This window comes from Sceloporus occidentalis, unplaced genomic scaffold (genome assembly GCF_023333645.1).
Source record: "Sceloporus occidentalis isolate IW3139 unplaced genomic scaffold, rSceOcc1.0.p SCAF_162, whole genome shotgun sequence".
Classification (NCBI taxonomy): domain Eukaryota; kingdom Metazoa; phylum Chordata; class Lepidosauria; order Squamata; family Phrynosomatidae; genus Sceloporus; species Sceloporus occidentalis.
In genome coordinates this window covers 1,603,374-1,615,036 of record NW_028317142.1, presented here as the reverse complement: position 1 = coordinate 1,615,036, position 11,663 = coordinate 1,603,374, and the positions used below count along the sequence as shown (strand labels likewise).

Here is an 11,663-nt window from a genome sequence, read left to right as displayed (position 1 = left end):
GTAACAGTGATGGCTTCATAAAAAAGATGAATTTAAGAGAAATGCATTGACTGAGATTCTCAATAATGCATAACATATTTCAAATAAAGATGAAATACAAAAGAAAACAGATCAACCCAATTTAACCAGAGGAACCTTAACATTAGAATGTGCTCCCAATAGAAAACCTTTGCAAATAGCTAGCAGTCAGGGCTGGATAAGCAGAGGAGCAAATGGAACAATTGGAGTTCTGATGGGTCCCAACCTTAGGGTTTAGGACCCCACTTTCCACACAGGTGCCTCATTAATGGTGTCCAAACAGGGCTTTACGTTGTACGACTGTCTCAGTGGGTTAATGCCGTCTCACTGATTCAGCTCCGTGGCAAGCAACAATGTCATGGAAAATAAGATAGCACTCGCCAAAATTGAGTTACTTTGATGTAGTGGTGGGCTAAGCAAGATATGGCCATATCGTGTGACGGAATACCCAATATTTATGCCTAAAATAGGTGCTTTTAAATAAAATTTGCTAATTGTGTATATGTCAGTCATTTCCACAGCACCCGGAAATCTGCATTTATATACTTTTAGGGTTTGCTTACCTTTCAATATTATTTGTTTATGTTGGGCGCTGTCTATTTACTTAGTGCTTGGGCAAATCCTGACAGCTAAGCATTAACCATGAACGTGTAAACGGGCCAGTTGGGAAAACCAGACATCTCCTTTATAGCCAGCCCTTCAGCAGCACACCAAGAGCCTGATAAGGTCCCATAAGCTGATCTGCCCCCAATTTTGCATCAGAATATGCCACTGGAAATAACCTGTTTTTACTAAAAGCCTTTATGCCAAGTTGGACATAATCATGGCTTATCACTCATACTTTAATTGATATGTTCTGTTTCTACACATTAAGCTTGGTTAGTAGCAAGATAAAATGCAAGTTAAATAAATATAATGTATGTATCAGATCTCTCTTTCACTCTCTCGAACCAGCTATTTTTAAAAACTCATCCTGATGATTCTGCTTGGAGATCTTTTTTCTTTATATATTGTCTTGTCCATTGAATAATCCTCATGAGCAATTCTGTTTTACGTGCATTACAATTATATCTTCACAAATTGTACACTGTTACTAGGACACGAAAGGCTACTACCTAAAAGGGACGAATATGAAATTTGAATATAGATCGATCAGTCCTAAACTGTATTAAATACAAGAAGCTGAATACAGTTAAATTATGCAATATTCTCATTACCTTAATAAATCTTATTGAAAATTTATGAACAATATGCTACCCCAATATTTATTATTACTCCATGTTTTTTTAGCAAACATAGTGTTCTGTTTTTATAGCAAATATCTTTTACTTTCTGAAATGACTACATAAATGCTTTAGCCTTTTTTTAAATGTCTGGATAGATCAGTGGAAAACCAAAATAAAATCCAAACCATTGCATTACTAACTGTAAAAACTGGATTTTGTCATTATATTTTGCAAGCCAATCATAATTCCAAAATGGGTCATTACTTTTTTATAAATTATTTTATTGAGTTTTTGGATGAATTAATTTTTAAACAGCTCCATTTCTGCCCAGTTTAAAAATATTATATGCAATGGGCAAGTAGTTTTCTTCCTAATAAATAGCATTCTGTGTACACAAATGTGGTGTATACCTGGAAAGGAAAGTAAAACATAATAGGCCATAACAATACTCAACATTGCATTTCTCTCAAGTGAAAAATAAAAAACATTTTGGGGTAATTATTATTCCTTCTTAGTATTTAAAGCATTAGCAAGATTTAAAATATTTACAGCTATTATATTTTGTGATTGGTATTTAGTGAAATTAAACTAGCCTTAGATGCTTCAAATTAGAGTCATTCAATTTCTATATTGTAATATATTGCTTCAAACAATTTACTGTTTGGGGAATGTGAAGCAGATTGATAATTTTTGGCCAGAATATCATATATGGGGCAACATGTAATTTTTTTTTTTAGAAATTATGTACACGTTAGAAACTCATGTATGTGCTGTGGGGAGTGATGTATCCTGGTCTAGGCTGACTAGGCCTAGTGTGTCAGGGCCTGGGTGTTGGCATTCCTCTGCTGCAAAACCGGGGTTCAGATTGCCTTCTTGGGTGATCAGGTTTCCATGTGAGTTGATGCTTAATGGGCTGCTTACACTATGCGCCAGCTCAGCCTCTGTAGACTGCATTAAAAGGTTTGCAGTACCCTTAAGACAAGGAACGCTGGAATATAATGTCATATCCTGGTATACCCTGTCATAAAGGTGCACTTTAGTTTTTAATGCAGTGAAGATGGCTACCTCTAAGGAGGCAGCTAGGGGGCTGCCCTGGGTATTCCTAGGGCAGATCCAAATTTAAATCCCATATTTGCTCGATTATAAGACGCCCCCTCAAAATCTGAATATTAATTTAGGAAAAAAAGAAAAAGCCTGACCCTATAGGAAAAAAGTTTTACTAGTAAATGTTAATTCATGTAAACTATGTAAACTATTTTTTTTTTAAATAAAAGCTATGATTGAGAAAAATATTTTGTTTTTATTTCATTTTATTTTCCAACCTGCCCCTGTCACGACCACCAGCACAATGGCACTCACCGCAGGAGTAATTCTGCCCAATCCCCTGATACCAAGAGAGGGGCCCTTAGCAACAGAGAACCAGGACTTAGAGGATCCCAACAGTAAGGAGGCGAAGTGTGGGCAGGTAAATATTGGTACTGAGTAGATAAGGTGAAGGAATCTCCAGACGAACCCCACAGGTAGAATGGAGCCAAAGGGGTTGACACTGAACAGGTAGTAGTACAAGCCAGAGGGTCGAGACACGGAGCGGGAAGTCAAACTGGTACACGGGCAGAGGTACAGAATCAAAATCCAAAGAGTAGTGAGGCAAGCAAAGGGTCGATGGTAACGAAGATCAGGAACACAGCAGCAAACTAAGTATAGGACCACAACAGGGTGCAGGAGAAACGGATTTCCGGCTTTTTAAAGCCGCCGCCAATCAAAAACCCCGCCTCCATGGTGACATCACGACCGACCCTCCAGCCGTACATCACCGTCCCGATACCAACCACGCGACATAGCCGCGCCTCCAGAGTTCCTGCAGACAACGCCAGGAGAAGAGGTAAGTATACCGACTGGGGAATCCCCAGACTCAACCCCTTGAGTCCTGCGCCGGCGGCAGAGTCTTTGCCTGCAGGCAACAGAGCTCCGGGGAGGAGTCTCGGGTCTCCGGCATCCGTGGACGCCAATCCGCCTACCGGTACCAGAGACCGAGGGATCGGGAACCCGGCATCCGCGAGCAGCGATCCGCCCGCCGGTGCTGGGAACCATAGGATCGGGAACCCGGCATCCGCGAGCAGCGATCCGCCCGCCGGTGCCGGGAACCATGGAATCGGGAACCCGGCGTCCGCGAGCGGCGATCTGCCCGCCGGTGCTGGGAGCCGTGAGATTGGGCATCCGACATCTGCGAGTAGCAGTCCGCCCGCCAACGCCGGGAGCCGGATCTGTGACAGCCCCCAGTTATGCCTTATACCCCTATATGCCACTCTGGCATTTAGGGAGTTAAAAGGCATATTATGGAGCAGAGTGGCATATAGGGAGGTATAAGGCATTTCAGGAGGCAGAGTGGCGTTAAAAGGCATATCATAGAGGGGTTAAAAGGCATTTCATAAGCACTCCTACAGAAATGCCTTAAATCCCCCATTTAACACTCCCCCCCAAACCTACCGGTGCTTCTGACTCACTGGTGTGTAGTCGCGGCAGCGGGTAGACGTCTATGCGATTCGCATAAGCAACTTCAGCTGCAGCCGGAAGGAGGTGCCGTTAGCAGCGGAGGTCCTCTGGCTGTCAGAGAGAATTGCCCGGTGCGGGGAACTCTCCTCTCTGAGAGCCGGGAAGGTCTTCGAGATGGACCCAGACTTCCCCAGGCTGCTAACCGCACCTCCTTCCGGCTGCAGCGGAAGTTGCCTACGCGAATCGCGTCGACGTCTACCCGCTGCCCCGGCTTCACACCAGGGAGTCAGAAGCACCGGTAAGTTTTTTTTTTGGGGGGGGGACAGGAGGATCCAGGTCCCCTGCAGCGCTGCGAGGGGACTGGATCTTAGTCTCATAGTCAGACCTATTTGAGGTCTGATTATAAGACGACTCCGATTATAAGACGAGGGGTATTTTTCGGAGCATTTGCTCTGAAAAAACCCTTGTCTTATAATCGAGCAAATACGGTACATTGCTGGCTGTGGGGCAGCCATCTTGATTTTGATGCTTTAATGTTCAATTTTCATGATTTAAACTGCTATAAGGTTTGTTGATTGTACTTATAATTGAATCCCTTTGACTTCAGTAGACGACAACGAAAAAGTGAATTCAGGGCCGGTGCAGGTATAGTGGAGATATGATTCACAAAGAAGTATATAGGTCCCACACTCCAAATGTAGGTAATGTCAAGTATTTTTTTTATTGAATAAAGTGCCAAAGAACCCATATAAATAGACTCAATAATTAAGTCACTCCTATAGTTAATTACTTGTTTAAACAACTACTTGTATACTTCTTTGTGCTGCTTTTGTGCGCTTTAGAGAAGAGCTGTGGGTCCCAGGCACCCGTCCTCGGTTGTGCTTTTGTGTTAACGCTCCTAACTCAGTAAAGAATGTGGCGGTGAGTTGCCCAGAAGATACACTTCTTGTTTTGGAGATATGATTCATCCTGGGTTTACAGTTGCTTATATAAGTTATTCAACAGACAAGACAATTTAAAGAGAAGAGGAAAAAAGTAGCTTTGAGAACGTGAACATTTTGTAACTTGTTACTTTACACATTCTGTTTAGCCAAAAACAATGTCTTCTGGTACAACCTTCACCCTTTCCATTAGTTGATCTAACAATACATTATTAATAATAACTTAAAATGCCATTTTAAAAAGAAAGTTATGTGTCCCCTAATTACCTTACAGAAGCTTGTAAAATACCGTATTTGCTCGATTATAAGACGACCCTGATTATAAGACGACCCCCCAAAAGCTGAATATTAATAAAAAAAAAGAAAAAGCCTGATTATAAGACGACCCTATAGGAAAAAAGTTTAATTCATGTAAACTTTTTGTTTGTTTTTATTTTCTTTTATTTGCCACTCTGCCCCAGAAATGCCTTATACCCCCTATGTGCCACTTTGCCTCCCTGATATGCCTTTTACCCTCCTATATGCCACTCTGCTCCATGTTATGCCTTTCAACCTCCTATATGCCACTCTGCCTCCAGAACCTCCTATATGCCACTCTGGCATATAGGGGGTTAAAAGGCATATCATGGGACAGAGTGGCATATAGGGGGTTAAAAGGCATATCATGGGGCAGAGTGGCATATAGGGGGACACTTACACACCCAGACACTAATATACCCACTTACATACCCACTCTGACACTGTGTGACCCCGCTAGGCCCCGCCTCCTCCACAAAATTACCGGATCTGCCGATGACTTTGGGACGGCACAGTGCAGCTGGGGTCCCGGTCTTTCTTCTGATCTCTCCGACCGGCTCTGCTTCCCCGGGAGTGGGCGGGCTATCCCGGCAGTGAGAAGGTACGCACATATGCAACCTCCGCTGCTGTCCGCACTTTCGCCGGCGCTCGGTGATAGACGCCGGTGGAAGTGCTGGCAGCAGCTGATGTTATCCGACAGGATGATCCAGGTCCCCTGCAGCACTGCAGGGGATCTGGATCTTAGTCTCATAGTCAGACCTCTATTTGAGCAAATACGGTACAATGGAATCCCTTTCAAGTGGATCTTATCTACTGTTTCCTTCCTCCTGGATACAAGAATCTGTGCATAAGTTATTCCTGGAGGTTCCAGAATCAGTAGTGTCGGCAAGGGGGCCATGGCCCCCCTACATCATGCTGTGCCCCCCAATTGAAACGCTTTAATTTTATTTTGCAGTGAAGGAGGAGAGAGAGGGGCGCCAAGCTGTCGCTCAAATTTTCAGCAACCGCTCAGAACCCCTCACTCTCCTCTGCGAGGCCTCTGCCTTGTTCCCAGTGCTGTCATTTCAAGCTGAGTGCCCAAATTTGACGTCATATCCGGCACTCAGCAGTGAAGCACCACTCACCGCGGCAGAGGCTTTGCTCTCCCACCGCCGGACTTCTGTAAGGTAAGTGAACTACAAAGGGGGAAGAGGGTAGATAGTGAGAAGGGGGAGAGGGGGTAGATAGTGAGAAGGGGGAGAGGGGGTAGATGAATTGTGTGAATGAGTGAGAGAATCAATTAATGTGTGGATGAATTGTCTGAATGCATAAGTGTATGAATTAATGTGTGGAAGAATTGTGTGAGTGAGAGAATCAATGAATTTGGGAGAATGCATTAATGAATATGTGTAAATGGTTTGTGTGAAAGAGCGAGAGAATAAACTAATGAATTATGTGAATGAAAGTGTGAATTAGTGACTGTAAAAGTGTTTGTGTGTATCATAGATGTATAATTAATTTGAGGAAAGACAAAGATGGCACAAGCAGGGTGTTTATGGGACAAAGGTGGCACAGGTAGCGTTTTGATGGGACAAAGATGGCACAGGGCGGGCTGTTTGGGGACAAAGATGGCACGTCCTATGTGTGTTATCTGGGTGCTGGTCATGTTCCATGTAGGGTATGAAACCTGTGATCAATGCCTATAATTTAGGGGGTTTTATCTATACCTTTAAAGCTGAGTTTTATGTGAATTCCAATTGATCTATACCTGCAAAGCTGGGTTTTTGTGTTATTCTGTTGATCTATATCTGCTATGCTATGTTTCCATGCATTATTTATATATACCTGCAAATACAGGGTTTGTATGTCTTACTGAGTTGATCAATACCTGCAGTGCTGTTTCCATGTGTTTTTTATTTGATCTATACCTTCAGTGCTGAGTTTACATGTGATTTCCAGTTGATCTATACCTGCAATGCTGGGTTTGTGTGTTTTGTTGATCTATACCTGCTATGATATGTTTCCATACATTATTTATGTATACCTGCAAATACAAGTTTTTATGTCTTACTCAGTTGATCTATACATGCACGTGCTGTTTACATGTGTTTATTTGATCTATACCTGAACTACAGGGAGTAAGTAAAAGAGAGGTATAGCTAAGTGAATGAGGGGACAAAGGGAATCTGGGTATGATTACAGGGGAGAGGACCTCTCAATGTCACGGTAGGGTCAGAAAAAGGGAAGACTGCACTGACTCTGACAGTCTTCTCCTAATCTGTAGTCGGTGTGATTGCATGGTATGGAGCGTGGTCCAAGGAAATGCTTTCCTGGGGTCCAATTTTTTCAATATAAAATATATTGTCAACAGGGTCTTATATTTATATATATATCGGCAGCAGGATCTAATATTAATATATATTGGCAGCAGGGGATAATATTAATATATATATATAGACAACGGGGTCCAATATTTATATATGTTATCAGCAGGGTCTAATATATATATCGGAAGCAGGGTCTAATATTAAAATATTTATCGGCAGCAGGGGTTAATATTAATATATAATGGCAGCAGGGTTTAATATTAGTATATACTGGCAGCATGAGTTAATATTAATATATAGCAACAGCAGGGTCTGATATTAATATATATCGGCAGCAGGGGTTAATATTAAAGAGTTAAAAAATGCCAGTTTAGCTGTTATTTTGAAATTATATTTCAATCAAGGTCTTTACTTCATAGAGATAAGTACATATTATGTAGTTACAAATGCATGTCTAACGCATATATATATAGATATATATATATCTATATACCGTATTGGCTCGAATATAGGCCTATATTCGGGGTCTAGCGCCCGACGCCCGGGACATGCAGTCCCGGGCGCTGGGCAGGCAGCGGGGTTAGGATACAGATTCCCCGCAGCGGTGCAGGGGACCTGCATCCTACTCCCCGATACGCTTAGACAGCCTCTCCTGCCAGCACTTTCCACGGGGGGGTGCCGGCACGGGAGGTTGTCTAAGCGCATCGTGCGGATGGTCACTGGCTGCGGAGGTTGTTTACCCGCATCGCCGCAGCCGGTGACCGTCCGCACGATGCGTTTTACCTCAGCCCCCAAGACTTACCAGAGCAGACTCCCGGGTGTCTTGCGGGGCCGGCGGGGGACATCTACGTAATACGCGTATACAACTTCCGGTGCCTCTGGCAGCTGGGACGCAATTGCTGGTCTATAGACCAGCCATTGCAGGGGGCAGTCTCTGATGACTGCTGTAGGCTTCCATGCCTACAGGAGTCATCACAGGGCTTGTGGGGGCTCGTTTTTGCTGTTGCTGGCCTGCCTGGGCTTCCAGGCAGACCACCAGCAGCAGAGCCCCGTACAAAACGGGAATTAACCCCTAAAATGCCGGCATTGAAGGGGTTAACGCTACACTTTCGCTCTCATGGAGCGATCAGGCAGCAGGGGGATGTTGTGTCAGGCCCAATCAACACTCAACCCCCTTACCTGAAGCTGCCTGTGGCAGCTGAAAACGGTTTCAGCCTACAGAATCGATCACAGGCTCGGGGGTGGGCTCTGAGTGGCTGTGCTGTCTGCCCAGAGTCAGCAGCAGCAGCGCCCCCGCGATCACAGGCTGTCAGCCTAGGGATTTGTCGAGCCCTGATTTAGGCCATATTAAAAACTAAAAATAAAATGATGTTCATGCACATTCTACACCTCCTCCTTTTTAATATGGACCAATCAACCATGAAAATGTAAGTGGGGCTAGTCGTAGGGCTAAAAAACTGTACATGAGATCAGGTGTGATGAAAAATTTCAACTCATTATGGAGCCTCTTAACTTTACCTGTGCCCCAGGCCAAAAAGTGGTAGCCCCTCTCTGAGGGACAAATAATTTCCGAGGACAGATGTCATCAACATTTGATGCTGTATATTCAGTTACTGGACCGTTCATGCACTGCATTAGTTCTGTGTTTTATGCAGGCGAAACTACACATAGAGTAGCAGTAATGTCATAACTGAATCATCAGCAAATATAACATGTCAAGTATATGAAGATGAATGTGACCCTTCCCTACACACAAGAGGGTCAATAGTAAATGCAAAATGTGAAGAGTAGACCTGGAAGATAACAAGCTACAACACAATTTGTTGTATAACAACCGAATAGTGGTTTCCGTTATATGAACCATGTAAATTATTCATCTGCTTTGTGTGGAATATATAAATGCATTTTAAATTTTGATTACATTAGGAAATGGGTTTTCATACTTTATACATACAGTTAGCATTGACCTTTACCCACACAGTACTTTTGCTTCACCTTCTGTTTCTTAATGGAGGGAAATATATAAAAGCTAATGGTTAAACGTCTGTTCCAATATTCTGCAAATCAGACTCGATAGATCAATGAACTATAGGCAAAGTATTATTAACATATGATGTTATCCCAGTGGTGTTTACTCTACAACTATTAGAATGTTTATTTGAACACAGTGCATAAAACCCCACAAAGAAGTACTTGTCTCACTGTATACACACACACACACACAGTATATACACTCACTGGCCACTATATTATGTGCACCTGTTCAATTGCTAGTTAACACAAATAGCTAATCAGCCAATCACATGGCAGCAACTCAAAGCATTTAGGCATGTAGACGTGGTCAAGACAACTTGCTGAAGTTCAAACCGACCATCAGAATGGGGAAGAAAGGGGATTTAAGTGACTTTTAACGTGACATGGTTGTTGGTGCCAGACAGGCTGGTCTGAGTATTTCAGAAACTGCTGATCTACTGGGATTATCATGTACAACCATATCTGGGGTTTACAGAGAATGGTCTGAAAAAGAGAAAATATCCAGTGAGTGGCAGTTGTGTGGACGAAAATGCCATGTTGATGTCACAGGTTAGTGGAGAATGGGCAGACTGGTTCGAGATGACATAAGGGCAACAGTAACCCAAATAACCCCTTGTTACAACCAAGCTATGCAGAATATCATCTCTGAATGCTCAACATGTCGGACTACATCAGCAGAAGACCACACCGGGTGCCACTCCTATCAGCTAAGAAGAGGAAACTGAGGCTACAATTCGCACAGGCTCACCAAAAATGTCTGGTCTGATGAGTATCGATTCCAGCGGCGACATTCAGATGGCAGGGTCAGACTTTGGTGTAAAACAACATGAAAGCATGGATCCATCCTGCCTTGTATCAGCGGCTCAGGCTGGTGGCGGTGCAATGGCACGGGGGACATTTTCTTGGCACACTGTGGGCTCCTTAGTACAAATTGAGCAGTCACCAGATCTCAAACCAATAGAGCACCTTTGGGATGTGGTGGAATGGGAGATTTGCATCATGGATGTACAGCCGACAAATCTGCAGCAACTGCGTGATGCCATCATGTCCATATGGACCAAAATCTCTGAGGAATGTTTCCAGGAGAAAGTATGAAGAAGAATGAAGGCAGTTCTGAAGGCAAAAGGGGTTCGAATCCGGTACTAGCAAGGTGAACCTAATAAAGTGGCCAGTGAGTGTATATTAGACATGTGCAAATGGGCCAAAAACAATTATGACGCACTTTTTGGTTTGTTCAGTTCGGCTGAAAATTCAGAGGCAGTCTTAATTCAGAAACAAAATTGTCCTGTGCCCACTATAACTCTCACACTCTCACTAACTTTCTCACACTCATTCTCGTTCACTGTCTCTCTCCCGCTCTCTAAATGTTTCCCTACCTTCTCTGATGACCACTTCTGCATCTTCTTCTCTTGTTCCTCTTCATATTCAATATGCGATATTCGTCCGCATCCCCATGAGCATAACCTGGTGGGAACTTCTGCCAAAATAGTGTGTGTGTGTGACGCCTTCTCCCTGAGTGGCAAAGAAATTCAATATTTCTTGAAATATGCTACTCTTTATGGGATAACTAAATATGAGGTTTAAGAAAAAAGGGACTTCATGTGTCTGCAGGTTGTGATCTGTCACAAATTACATGTTCTCTTCATACAGAACAGTTCTTAGCAACTTTCTAAGTATAGAACAGTCACCAGGAAAACCAAAGGGGATGTTTCTGCTAATTGCTCCATTTTTAGTATTTTGCTGTACGTTTGTTCTTTATAAATATGCCCCTCTAGCTACCATTGACCTCACTGTGTTACCTAGCTCCATTCTTTCCAGCCCCTTGTCTATCTTATCTATATGAAACTGAAAGTCTGTATTTGTCCTTTTTGCAATAGGAAATAAGCAGTAAGCATTTAAAAGTTGAGCAGTCCCAGCAAAGCTGAATATTTGGGGTAAAGCATCTGAATATTAGTCAATTACCACAATGGAAAAATACCAACATTGATTTTCAGATAAATCAATTGCAGCAAAAATAGATCACAAAATAAATGAACAGTGCATTATAAGAAAAAGCACAATTTCAAAATGATCACATATTTTTTCCATTGGGAAATTTTATTGTTTTACCAAATTTTTGTTTATTTTATGTTTAATAATCATCCCTTACTTCCCATGATCTTGACCTTGCAATTCTACAAATGAGTAAATTAAATTGCAGAGTGTACGTGACTCCAGTTTGATTTGCTTAGGGAACTGACTCTGAAAATCAATTTACAGGCAGATAAATGGGACCTATGGTCATGTAAAAGCACAACATCCCATTTAATTTGGGTATTATAAGTTAATGTAAACAACTGAGTATTAAG

At 42.7% G+C, this 11,663-nt stretch overlaps 1 protein-coding gene across 1 annotated transcript in view; it reads left to right on the top strand.

Moving 5' to 3' along the window:
- Positions 1-3,020: 3,020 nt before the first annotated feature.
- Positions 3,021-11,663, top strand: part of LOC149279558 (piezo-type mechanosensitive ion channel component 2-like) — a 185,065-nt gene continuing 176,422 nt past the window's right edge. Inside the window, exon 1 of the mRNA XM_089501059.1 lies at positions 3,021-3,126. Coding sequence (XP_089357185.1) covers positions 3,021-3,126 — 106 coding nt within the window. The remainder of the gene's footprint in view (positions 3,127-11,663) is intronic.